The sequence below is a fragment of the Leptonotus elevatus genome, chromosome 6, assembly GCF_054856555.1.
Source record: "Leptonotus elevatus isolate MCC_2025b chromosome 6, RoL_Lele_1.0, whole genome shotgun sequence".
NCBI classification, from domain to species: domain Eukaryota; kingdom Metazoa; phylum Chordata; class Actinopteri; order Syngnathiformes; family Syngnathidae; genus Leptonotus; species Leptonotus elevatus.
Genome location: NC_141244.1, coordinates 9,328,456 through 9,341,890, shown reverse-complemented (window position 1 = coordinate 9,341,890; position 13,435 = coordinate 9,328,456). Strand labels below are relative to the sequence as shown.

The 13,435-nt window shown below is 38.3% G+C and overlaps 1 protein-coding gene across 3 annotated transcripts in view; it reads right to left on the bottom strand.

Moving 5' to 3' along the window:
• Positions 1-1,012: 1,012 nt before the first annotated feature.
• The window catches only part of cep192 (centrosomal protein 192), a 32,527-nt gene continuing 20,104 nt past the window's right edge, over positions 1,013-13,435 (bottom strand). For all 3 annotated transcript variants that reach the window (XM_086078979.1, XM_086078982.1, XM_086078981.1), the window contains exons 36-52: positions 12,055-12,234; positions 11,708-11,968; positions 11,509-11,630; positions 11,169-11,278; positions 10,723-10,885; positions 10,425-10,509; positions 10,234-10,312; positions 8,751-8,874; positions 8,336-8,441; positions 8,035-8,263; positions 7,808-7,884; positions 7,141-7,236; positions 6,143-6,262; positions 5,165-5,277; positions 4,651-4,777; positions 4,384-4,442; positions 1,013-2,372 (exon numbers count right to left, since the gene is read on the bottom strand). In XM_086078979.1, the coding sequence (XP_085935105.1) occupies positions 2,240-2,372; positions 4,384-4,442; positions 4,651-4,777; positions 5,165-5,277; positions 6,143-6,262; positions 7,141-7,236; positions 7,808-7,884; positions 8,035-8,263; positions 8,336-8,441; positions 8,751-8,874; positions 10,234-10,312; positions 10,425-10,509; positions 10,723-10,885; positions 11,169-11,278; positions 11,509-11,630; positions 11,708-11,968; positions 12,055-12,234 (2,184 nt within the window). In that variant the 3' untranslated portion in view covers positions 1,013-2,239. The remainder of the gene's footprint in view (positions 2,373-4,383; positions 4,443-4,650; positions 4,778-5,164; positions 5,278-6,142; positions 6,263-7,140; positions 7,237-7,807; positions 7,885-8,034; positions 8,264-8,335; positions 8,442-8,750; positions 8,875-10,233; positions 10,313-10,424; positions 10,510-10,722; positions 10,886-11,168; positions 11,279-11,508; positions 11,631-11,707; positions 11,969-12,054; positions 12,235-13,435) is intronic.

Genomic DNA, 13,435 nt, shown 5'->3' with positions numbered 1-13,435 from the left:
GTTGTTCCATTCACCGATAGGGAAAGTTTTCATTTTAAATTTTTCTGGAAAACTGGACAGTGAGTTCAAGCATGAAAAACATCCTCGTTAGTATAGTGGACAGTATCTCCGCCTGTCACGCGGAAGACCGGGTTCGATTCCCCGACGGGGAGTTCAAAGTTTTTATTTTTTCCAGTTTAAAAAGAAAAAAATGGATAACTGTGGACTATGGCTTGTCAGTAAATAAATCTTGAGTGTGCAGCAAAAAAAAAAAAAAAAAACTGAATACGAATGAGTCGGTTTAGGGTTGTTTTGCTGAACTAGTCACATAGCGAGAGATTGTGGGTCCATTCACTGATAGGGAAAGTTCTCATTTTAAATTTTTCTGGACAACTGGACAGTAAGTTCAAGCATTTAAAACATCCTCATTAGTATAGTGGACAGTATCTCCGCCTGTCACGCGGAAGACCGGGGATCGATTCCCCGACGGGGAGTTTAACATTTTTATTTTTTCCAGTTTAAAAAGAAAAAAATGGATAACTGTGGACTATGGCCCGTCAGTAGATACATCTTGTTGGGTGTGCAGCAAAAAATAATAAAAATACCACTGAATATGAATGAGTCGGTTTAGGGTTGTTTAGCTGAACATTTTTCTGGAATACTGGACAGTGAGTTCAGGCATGAAAAATCACTCTTCTTTTGTAACACCTCCCTGTAGCTTTATCTTATACGTTGGGTTACACTTTCAGCGAATTTCGCCAATATATTTTCTATTTCTAGAAAACTGAAATGTATCTATGCCAACGATGTATCGTAACAGGTAGAACAATCAAATGCTCTTCCACGAGATCAGGCTTGCCCAATCCTGGTACTGCAGGTTTGAGATGTTTCCATAGAGATAGTTATGGTTTTTTGCTTTTTTTTCAACCCATACTGCAGAGGCATACGTTAAAACAGAAAACTTTTTAGTGTAATTTAAGTACCTTCAGGTTAGAAACTCCAACTTAATATAAAAAGAGACACAATGGGGGGGTTCTAAAAAAACAACAACTTTATTTAAATATGTTAATACACATTGTATTTAACGATTGTGCAAAATGTGAATAGCTTTTAGCAGATACCGTTAGTAGCAGCACAGTCTTCGCGCTAAAATTCACTATACATGAAAGTAAATTGTGCACTACTGTCAAAAGGTGTGTTTACCAGAACACCCTAAAGTTGACATTACAGCACCTATGCATTTCAATCTACAAAAGGCCACAATACTATGTCTAGTTACTCCAAAGATTGATGCAAGTGGAGTGCATGTTGTTGTGAGTGGAACAGTAATGAACACATCTTTGCCATGGTAACCATACTCAGTAGGCCAAAACAGTCAAACCCCACAGAAGAAACGCTTTAAACAATCATTACCCAAACTATTGTCACCGTGAGCCGACCTTGAACTATCATCATGACTGAATTAAGTACATGCGGACCTTTTAGAATAGTTTTGTAAAGGTTTCTTGGCAAACAACATTTAATATCGAAGGCCACGTGCGTAAGGGTTCCGGATGTTTGCCATGATGTGAACCCTTCCAGTCGTTTGCATAGAAAGTAAAGAAGCAGAAAACTAAACAGTTGAAATGTGCCTGCAGGGAAAAAATAAATAGTTACGGTGTCCTTATTACCGCGAGTTGACTGATTAACATCTGCAGGGTTAGACGGCAGTGCAACACATTGTGTGGCTTCGCCAAAAATGAACTTCCCTGCAGGCATGATGCCATACTGAGAACAAAGGCATTTCTGTGAGATCGTCTCCATGTGAGACATATCCTCAAATGTATTTCAACTACAGCTGCCTCAGTCTGTGGTAACAAAAATGCACCGTGTGACATGACAGTTTTGGCATATCTGATGAAAGTTTAAAAAAAACAATTTGTTAAAAAAAAATCAATAGCCTAAAGCACAACTGTTGCACACCAACTAAAAAAAATAAAAAGCCTCTGGCACATTAAGGCACATTTTTTCAATACAGGTTTTCTCAGCTAGACAGCCAAGTTGGACGGAGAGAGATCAGAAGTCAGAGTGAATAATACTCAGCTTCTCTTCATCTCTAATCTTGGCAATGTTTGTGCAGATACAACCATGAGAGAGGATTTAATACCGGGGCGCGCACTGTGAATGGCCTCGGCAGTCTTCACGTTTCTTTCCAGGAGGGTGCTGACGACTGTCCGAAAAAGCCAGGTAGTCCCCTTGGGAGGGTGCGAAGCTGGTAAATTCAAGGCAGTGCCTGACCAGTCAGATGCACAACCAGACGATCACTTTTTTCTGGCTGGATGAGCAGCACGCCATCGTGTCTGCCTGGAGTGCTCGGCTTGAACTGGACAGGCAGGTTCAGATAGTGCTGGGATCTAATGAGCGGGAAATCAACAATATGCATTCATCAGGCAAGTAACATTCACTACGGTTTAAATCAAGAAGCAAGCTAATTTTGCAATACACAAATTAAGTATCCTCCATGTACAGGGGAACCTCGGAGTTCGAACGTCTCAGAACTCGTACAAATCTGACTTCGACCAAAGAATTTGAGAAAAAATGCCTCGGAGTTTGACCTCATTTTCGGAGTCCGAACACCCAAGCAAAGCCGAACGTACCTTGAACGGGTAGCAGAGCCAAGCCGATCAATGATGAATGCACACGTCATGATAGTCGAGACGAGGCGCTGCTCATTTCGAGCCAGAGTGTGAACACTCACGGAGGTGGCTCAGATGTTAGCATTTAACATTTTCATTTTTCCACGAAAAAAAGACAACAGATACTTCCATAAATACTGGGACGAGGGCAGAGGTGAACATTTGTGAGCAGCAGTATGGTTTCATGCCCAAAAAAAAAAAGAAGAAGAGTACCACAGATGCAGTATTTGCTTTGAGGATGTTGATAGAGAAGTACAGAAGGAGCTGCATTGTGTCTTTGTAGATCTGGAGAAAGCTTGCGACAGGGCGCCCAAAGAGGAACTGTGGTTTTGTATGAGGAAGTCTGGAGTAGCAGAGAAGTATTTGTTTAAGTGGTGCATGACATGTATGAGGAATGCAAGACAGTGGTGAGGTGTGCTGTGGGTGTGATGGAGGAGTTCAAAGTGTAGGTGGCACTACATCAGAGATCAGCCCTGAGCCCCTTCTTGTTCGCTATGGTAATGGCCAGGATGACAGACGAGGTTAGACAGGAATCTCCATGGACTATGATGTTTGCAGATTACATTGTGGTCTGTAGTGAGAGCATGGAACAGGTGGAGGAGAAGCTAGAGGCGTGGACGTTTGCCCTGGAAGGGAGGGGAATGAAAGTTACCCGTAGCAAGACGGAGTATCTGTGTGTGAATGGGAGGGACCCAAGTGGAAGAGTGAGGTTACAGGGAGAAGAGACCAAGAAGGTGGAGGAGTTGAAGTATTTAGGGTCAACGGTCCAGAGCAATGGAGAGTGTGGAAAAGAAGTGATGAAGCGTGTGCAGGCGACCCCTGAAGGGAAAAGCCGAAAGGAAAAGAAGTGTATATTATGTGTTTACATAAATATAAATTAATTCAAATTAAAAATAATTTTAAATTAAAAAAATATTTTTGTGTTGCTTGGAACGGATTAACTGCATTTACATTATTTCCTTTTGAAAACATTTTTTGGGAGGTTGAACAAATCAGACTTCAAACACTTAACAGGAACGAATTATGTTCAAACTCGGAGGTACCACTGTATAGACATGAGGCTTGAGATGTTACAAATTTAGAGAAATAGAATTGCTTTAGAAGGACGATCATGGCTTCATTGTACTGATGTTTGAGATTTAGTGGCTACAAAAGTTTTTCTTGTTTTTAAAACCGAATACAGCCCAGGACAGATTTTTTTTTATTTGTAGTTTATGAAGATTTCTAAATTCTGTTTGTGCCATTACTTATACTAATTTGAGTTAATTCAAGTTATAAGGTAAGGTGTGTCTTATAATTAAATTATTATTGTACCATTAATATATTATTCATTATATTATGTGCTATGTGGATTTGACCCATCCATGAATCTTCTACACTGTCTGTATTCAGGTGAGCTGAAGCCTACAGGCCCAGTCGACTTCAGGCAAGCTACACTGTGGCCTGTCAACTGCAGGGCACATAAAAAATAAATAAATAAATATATATATTTTTTAAACCCATCCATTCACACTTCCTTTGCTTCACATCAGAAGCGTCTATGTCCAAGGAACTAATAAGGTGGATACATGTTGTTGCACTATGTCGACATGTACCATAAAAGTTACTCAACAAAACACTCCAATCAGAAGTTAAGCTCAAATAGAACTGTTGACCGTCTTCAGAAAGAAACATGGAAGTTAATCTTAAAAGAAAAATGCTTTTCAGTGATTATGACCATGTGACTCACCTGAGGGAATATTTGGAATGCTTGATGTGGAAGGGCTCCCTAGGGTTTACAAACCTAAGCTGCAATTCAATTTGAGAAGCCACACATCAAATGTCAAATTCATGCAAAACACAATAACTGCAAGTGTTAGCACATTTATTCATTAAATCATGTTAGTTTATCATTGTTAAGATGTTAGAACTTCACGCTCAAAAAAAATAACATGACTGTCTTAAAACTAAAACAAAACAAGGCAGTAGACTGTCATTAATTTAGGGCAGTCCTCACCTCATGTCTGTTGGGCGAGTTGTTGCGGATATTGACCTTCAGAGTGCTGAACTCGCCAATACGTGTATCAGGGAAAGTGTAATGATCCTGAGGCGTATGAACACCTTTCCTCACAGCGTCATCGTGGCTGAGAATGAAATTGACACGAATGCATTGGAAGAACTTAGATATAGAGTATAAGGTATTTCACCAACTTGAATAAAGCAGCGTTTCGAAACTCAAGCAAGATGGGGGTTTTTTTTTTTGAAAGGTGTGGACGGGCTGACCCCCCCCCCCCCCCCCCCCCACACACACAAATTAAAAGTGTTATTTTGGAGGGGTTTGTATCAGGGAGCAATGAGAAATATAAAATATGGCAAAACACTGACACTTTATAGTCTAGTAGGGCTGCACATTTATGCCAAAAATTCTAATCATAATTACTTGGATCAGAGGATCTACTCTTGTTAGTGAAAAATAGTAGGTCCTTCAACATTGACCTGAAGTGGATAATCAGAGTTATGTAGTTTTTTACCTGGTTTTGGCTGGGGCCATTTCAGCTTTTTTCCTCATCTTAACTGTAGCCTCTGTTTTTACCAAAGAGCAATCTGTGTCCTGAGATCCTTCTATTGTTCCAGAGGTGATCCCCTACAGACAGAGATGTACATACAGTAGGATCACTTCTTTCTTGTCATTACTGCAGACTAACAAAAAAAGGGAGAGGCATCCTGGCAACATTTAATTACCGTATAAAATGGAACCAATTATTTCACAATTGTTTGCCAATATTACACATCTATTAGCAGTGTAGTGGTTCTAACATCTGATGTATATATGTATATTTTTTACAGCCGGTATTGGGATCGCTCCCAGCTGGCTGGGGTAGACCTCAGATTTCAGGTTAAGCAGTATCAAATTGATGGATGTATAACTGAAAGGTTTGGCAACGGTACATAAACACGTTCCATCACCTGCTTAACTTCTGTCAGGAGAAACACCACTTTCATGCTCCTACTGAACACATACTAAATCTAAAAACATCTGTTACACTAAAGCCATACATGCAGCACAAGGCCTGCAGGCTCACCTGAGGAGGATGCCTCTCAATATTATTTAATCCCACAGTTCTCTCACTAACAAAACACAGGTGCAATATTCCATTTGTTTATGTGATAATTTAAATACCTAAATGGCAATTGATGTTCCTGAGGATAGCTGCACTAATATTTGACTAATTACTGTAAATACAGTATACTGTAAACAAATCATAACTATCAGAACAATAACAGAGTTTTCAATTACTGAGTTGAGTTGAATTGGAATTGGCTTTCTCTTTAGATTGGAAAATGTGGGTCCCAGGGTGAGATCAGTTGAGAACCCCCCGAGCCATACTATAATACAATATATGTCTATATTTTCACTGATGTAACAAAATGGAATAAATGGGAAAAAAAGAAAGAGGGGAAAAAAAGCTTTAAAATATGGCCCACACTAAAAATGTATAAGTAAGTACCGTGCCACATAGTTGAAAGCGGATTCTAGATTTTTGCGAGGGCTCAGACAAGGGGTGGCACTCCAAATCCCAAAACTGAGCATAATCGCCTCTGTCCCTTGGCAGGAATGTAATTGGTACCTGCAAGAGAACACAATAAATAAGACATTAAGAACTAACATATTCTAATCCATATCATCAGCCTATTAGCATACTTGAACCTTTTCAGAAAAATAAGAAAAAAATGCTATGAGGCTATCAATTTACTAGGCAAATATGCAAATTAGTAACCTAGAGTGATGTAATCAAGGATTACCGCGTTTTTCAGACTATAAATCGCTCTGGAGTATAAGTAGCACCGGTCAAAAAATGCATAATGAAGAAGAAAAGTTGTTCCAGAGTATAAGTCACTTTTTGGGGGGGGAATTTATTTGTACAAAAACAGAGATTACCAATAGAGCTCGGAATCTTTGATGTGGCGCAGGCCACATCCTAAAAAGGTGGCAGTATTGCACCAAAAGTATTTGCCAAATGCCAAAATAAAGTAGAAGTAGTGGTAGTCTTTACAACTAATGAGTTTTATATCGCTAGTTTAACATGTGGCAGCCATCTACCACAACAAAGGTAAGCCATTTTAAACTAAAAAGAAAAACGTTTCCATTGAAGTGGAAGTTTTGGATCCAAACAACTCATTCGCTGCCATCAAAAACGATAAAGGAATGGAGATTTTGGGTGCCAGTCTGAGCTCTACTTTTAATCTGTAAATTGCACCTGAGAATATAAAAGAAAATTGTTGATGAGCTTTACTCAAGTGTCTACAACATGCTTAGGAAAAATGCCTTTTGCCCTATTGGTTCAAATTATTTGCATATGTAAACCTAACAATGGCAATACAAACTCCATTCTCTTTTTACATGCTAGTTTTCTATAATTAATCCAAAAACACGAAACAAAAAAAATGTTGAGGCGTAATACTATAAGCATGTAACTTAATGACTTATACTTTTAAATGTAATTACCTGCATCTTCTCATGGGCTCCCAAAGTTCCTGAGATTTTAGAACACCTGAAAGCTGTGTAGGTGGCCCGATATACGTCACAACTGTTATCAATCCCCTGAAAAGAAAGAAGGGATTATAGCCCGAGTCACTATTGTTAACCAAAGGTCTAGGGATGCACCAAAAATTCTGCCACTGAAAAATTCTGGCCCAAAAGTGAATCTTCGCTTTTGGTCCAAAAGATTCTTGTCACCGAAACAACATGGCCCAAACAAGATGTTAATATGACACGATCAAATACTTTTAAAACAAGCACTCAGCAGGTTTGCAGGAGTACACATTGTGAACAGTTTAAGTGTTAATCTACTAATTACGACATTTCAGTCATAAATGGTCAAATAAAAAGCTATTGTAAAAATATTTTTAGGGAAAAGTTCCATATAGCAGCTTCAAATTACATGCCATTTATGTGAGCAACTGTTTGAGTTAAGTACATTTTTGTAAATGGTATTTTACTCATTGTTTTGTTCTTGTACTGAACAAAATTAAGGTAGATGTTTGGGTATTTGACTTTGGAGGTTCCACTATGTGAAACAGCAAAGAATAGAAGAAACCAGAATTAAACTGCGAGGACAGAGAAAATTGTGTTTTGGTATAATTAAAAATAAATAAATAAATAAATAGATCACCTTAACATAAGGGGGAGCAAATGATGATAAGTACCACCTCACTTCCAATTCACCATTCTCCACCTCCAACTGTGCCTCTAGAATGCAGGAAGAGAGATAAAATATAGACCACAAGCACATTATAATTTAAAATCCCTATTATAGTAGAACATCAAGTCACAGGACTTATCATACTTCAATCATATTAATGCTGAGCTGAATTTTAGGACAGTGGTATGTATTTCAACCTGATGTTTCTCCCGAAGGCGTGTTGGGAAAGATGATGTTTTTGTTGCTGATATCGACCAGAGCTTGAGGTAACTGCAGTGGTGTCGAGGGTAGCATGGACTTTGAGCTTATTCTGACCGACGGCAACACAGGAGTGGCAGCCTTAGGTGATAAGGCTGACAGAGTTGCACCTGCTGGGGCAGTGGAAACATCCAGTGCCAGATCTTGACGGATCTGGACCTTGATCAGCTGCAAATAACATGTTGAGCTTTTGAAATGAGACATGGCTTCTTGATTGTATTGTTTGTTAAAGTCTTGTACCTTCTGTTGCCCATCACATTGGACATAGATCTTCCCGTTCCAAGGAAGCTTGTCAGATTTGCTTGCAAGCGAAGGGTTGGGGCTGATCAAAATCTGCAGGTGGCACCTAAAATTGAAGTAGGAAGTCACTGACCTATAATTTAACCTTTAGCAATGCTGCAAGTAGTACACTATCAGACTGCTTTTATAGTACTTGTAGTATGAAGTGCTGTAAATTTTAAATTTTACAGGTATTTCTAATGTATTCTGTAAATGAATAGTGGGACACAAATTGCAGTTAAAGCAACTTGGTGTAAACTACAGTCGTAGCAATTTATTGTGACACCAAAAACCTAAACTTAGATGTACACAGTAGAACATGACAAATTTTCCTCTAAAAATCAAAATAACTGGACTGCAATTCATTTATTCTTACTGTGGCTCGATGACTCCGTGCTGTGGGGTAATGGTCAGGTAATGAGCAGGCCAGGATAAATCAAAACTCAACTCTCGGGAGGTATTGTTCTTGATCTGGACCTGATTTGTGCTTGCCACAGCATCTAAAATGAACAATGATAATAATAATACTTTTATTCATAATAAATTTTACATTCGTCAACAAACATCAAAGTTATCAATATATACATAGATGCATGCAGCACATCTACATTTACAGTACATAATCATGAAACATTTTAGTCTAAACCTGTAAATCAAACCACAGATATATGTTTGTATACTAACAGATGAACCATCTGACCACTCTCCATAAAGCAAGCAAGAGAAAATTAAGGGGCTGGCTTTGTTTAAACAACAAGAACAAAAACACCGCTCAAAACTACATTTTCCTGGCATTTTGCTTGCAAATATAACATTCCAAAACCTATATGAGCAGAAGGAGAGTGGTTGAGAGCGGCAGTGAAAGGTCCACTAATTTGCTTCTCACTAACGTCAAACTCTCGCATTACCAATACAGCATGACATTGCACTTCTACGTCAATTTTAATTTGACGTTTTGCGATTTTATTTATGTTTGATGTATCCTAAATAGTACCCATGAAATACTTTTTCTAAATGTTATCAAAAAAAATCCACGTTCCTCACAACCCTGCAAACCCAGGTTTTTGTCATCTGGGCCGAGTATTTAAAAAAAAAAGTATCTAGATTAAACTGATCCAGATTTACAAATTAAATTGTCTTTAAAAAAAATAAAAAACTTTGCTGGATTGGATCAAAATAATCCTGATCCTCTTGGATTAAGATTTTCAAATCAGATTTCAAGGATTTGATAACTCAATATACCAAATGCAAAGGGTTTTGTTTTTTTTTCATTTTCGCTGTCCAATTAAAATGACATCACAGTTGCTCAGGGCAGACAATATTAGTCTGAATGCCGTGTTTAGACTAGTGGAGGCACAAACAACATAATGTTGAGGTTGATTTCCACTTAAATTTAGGGTCGAAGCAGATTCTTTTTTTCGTTATTTTAATTGATTGATTTTTACATTTGTGGAATTTAGGAATTTTCTGTAAAATAAAATAAAATAACACCAGTAGTAATGAGGTTTCATTCATTAAGACTATCTCTTTACAATATCAATTCCGGGAAATTTTATAAATACTTATTTATTGCTGTGTATATGTGAAACTAATAGATGGGATCACAGTCTAATCCTAACCCCAAGGTGAGGTTAATTTAATACTGTTTTTCAGGGTCGAACTGATCTAGATTTGGGACTGAAGTTTTGAAATAATGAACATGGGCTCAAATCTGGATTAAAGGCAGGATTGGATTTCCAAATCTGGATTTGAATTTTCAAGATTAAATGTGGTTTGGAATACTCAATTTTGGATTAGATCTGGGTTTAATCTAATCCACCAGGTTATGTTTGAAAGACTGGGCCCTGGATACAACTCACTCATAGTAGGAGCTGCAAGGACAAGCTGTTCTGGATAGACAGTCCATGACTCAGACTCTCTAGGTGCTGGCTCTGGGGTCTGTGTTAAGAAAAAATATATATATATTATTCTTCAAAGCATTGATAAAGAGTCATATAATTCCACTGATAAAACTGAAGTGTCAAACAAAATCAGGAAGGTTTTACGGTACCTGTACAGAGGACCCTGTCACTCTAATGGCTGGACCTTGGGGACCCTTCACTGGCAGCACGTCCAAAGACACATTTGCCACATCACTAGCAATGAACACAACAGCAACATAGAATATGTGAAAGTTAAACATAGCTGTACAAAGAGACTGGTAACTATAATATTCAGTACGATAGGTATTTAGTCAAATCAGATACAATAGTAAGGATGGTAACCCATAACAATTCCAATAATGCATCATGAATGAGTGACTGGAGTAATAGATTTCCCCAGTCTTGACATTTTCAGTCAGGTATTACCTGTCTGTTACCAAGTTTTCTAGAGCAGGACTCAGCATCATCTCAGGGCTGTCACTCTGCTCACACTCCTTGCTATATGTGCTTCCAAGTAACGACACTGCCACTTTACTCATGTGTCCGTGAAAGATGTAGGCCTCATTTGGCTGTGGAGGCAGGTCAAATGCTAAAAGGAAATAGCAGAATTCAAGTTTGACCGAGCGCAACAAAGTCATCCAGAGCATTTCAGAAACATCTTATATGGTTTTTAGTGACCTTAAAGGAGAAATTAATATAGTACACTCTGATCTAAAACAAAAATGTTTACCTCTATTTGACTACTAGTACATAATACTCATTTTGTTTCATTTACTTGCAACAGATCACAGTCTTAAACATTTTGGAGTTAAAAGGCATATGTATATTGTTCCTTGTAGGGGTTTTTTGTTATTCATTGCGAGACGACTTACGCTCTGTAATAATCTCCTCTCCTAGGAACTTCTCATTGAATTCAATGTTTTTCAGCAAACTGTTTTCAGCAAGAACTTTCTGTCCAGCATCTGGTTTGCTTTGAAGTAGTCTAAAACAGAGAGAGAGAAAAAAAACACTGAAGGAACAAAGATGCTTCCGTACAAAACTACCAAATCTGAAACTAGTTAGCCTTTGCAATCTTGAGAAACTGTCTAATTTTAAACATACTGCACAACAGGAGAGCTGCACAAAGTAGTAAAAAAAAAAGAAAAAAAAAGAGCAATTTATTTATCTCCTTTTAAAGATCAAACTACAGTGGTTTCTTATACAAATATTGACCTCCGGTACTGTTGCCTCGACACCTCATCTCCACAAAACAGAACAATAGTAGCCAGCAGAGGTGTCGCCGACTGACACAGCGTTTGCTCTCTTTGGGTAGACTTCATGAGCACTGTGATCACCTGAGAAAAATACAACACAGCACTGTTATATTAGTTTTCCAAACCGCAACATCACAATGTCTGGTGTCCACTCTTACCTCTTGTGTCCTTTCCTTTAATGCAAACTGTGACGGGGAAAGGCTGATGACGAAAGGGTCCATAAGTGACCGAGTTGTTACATCAGAGAAGGCCACCGCTTTAATGAAAGCTGCTCTGGAACCAGTGTTTCTTACACACAGGCACACCTTGCTAACACGATTAATAGCAATGTCTGACATTGTTGCCACATAGCCATCCGCCTGCTTTCTCTGGTCCTCCAGAATTATGTTGCTGGTGCCGCCATAGCCTGAGAGTGGAATCTGAGCAAACACAGTAAACAAGTTCCTCAATATTAAAATTGGCCAGACTGATAATCAAAGATAATGAAAAAGAAAAGCAATCTCACAGTGAATTTGACCCCTGGTTGTGATGGCCGGATTCCAGATTGTTTGATTTCCAACTTTGATAACATGCAGGCAACCCTTGTTGGCGCAAAGAGCAGGTGGACTGCCACATCCTCCCGTGGGCGTATGGACAGCTCTCCGTGCCGGGTCAGACGCTCTTCTGGACTGAACAAACTCTGCAGCTAAGAAACAGTTATAAATTGACATGAATGCAAAATATTTGACCATTATACAGTTGTCAACATGTCATACAGCCTAATTTACAATTTCAAATAAGTCGGCTAAACTAAACAAGGTATCTGCACTTATCTCCGCAAGGGAAGGAAAGAAAGTCTGTCATGCGTGTTTATTAGACATTGATTGGTATTCAAAGTCTCTCAAAACTGTATTTGGGAGACCTCATGCAAGAACTTTGTTTTTTGTATATTATTACAGATTTGTATTTTTGTTTTTGTATACAAGTAGAATGTTGAAATAATCAGGATCGTTAACAGGCTTTTGCAGACCTGATCATTTGATCCAGGTGTGTTGGAGGAGGGAAACATGGAAAACAAGCTGGATAGGGGCTCTCAGACTGAAGTTGGGCACATCTGGTGTAGAGCTATTGTACGGTAAATCCAATTTAAAGCTGCCCTATGTAGCAATTTGCCCAAAATTATCTTTACAATATACTTTTTATTTGACTATTTAGAACTCAAAGATCTTCTAATTAGCAGATTAACAGCTTAGCTGGTCACAATGGGTACTCCTGCAAACTTTTGGCCAATAGTTTTCAGACTGGATTCGGGTTTGAATTTCCCGACCTCTGTCTGTGGGTGTGACGTCATGTGCGCATTGTGTACGTGAGAAGGGTGTGTGCAATATCAAAATGTTATAATATCCTAAATAAAACTACTGTAGTTGCATATAAATATTTTCTCATATTGTTCAGCTACATGTCTGAAATGTTAATGTAAAAAACAAAAAAAAACAAAAACTTAATTTCTATAAGTTTCATTGCAGTATTTAACTCATTCACACCCAGCCATTTTCACTGAAGCGATCCCCTTCACTCCCGGCCGGCTGTTTCACTGGATTTTGACTGATTTTGCAAGGCCCACAGAATATTGTGTTCTCTTGCTATAAAAACATGAAATCTACCAAAAGAAAGATAAAAGTCTCTTCTTTCATCAGGAAAAAAAAAACTATATTTCTATCTGTTTCTGTTTTGCAGCAATTAGCATTAGAATATAGCTAAGTTTCATCATTATTCACAAATCTATTTAGAAATCTGAGTAATTGAGGGGTTTTTCAACATGGTCCTGGTTCATTTCCTATGCTCTACTGTCACCTGCTGGCCGTTTGTGTAGTAACTACCATTTCTTCAACTGTTCTTTGCAGTTG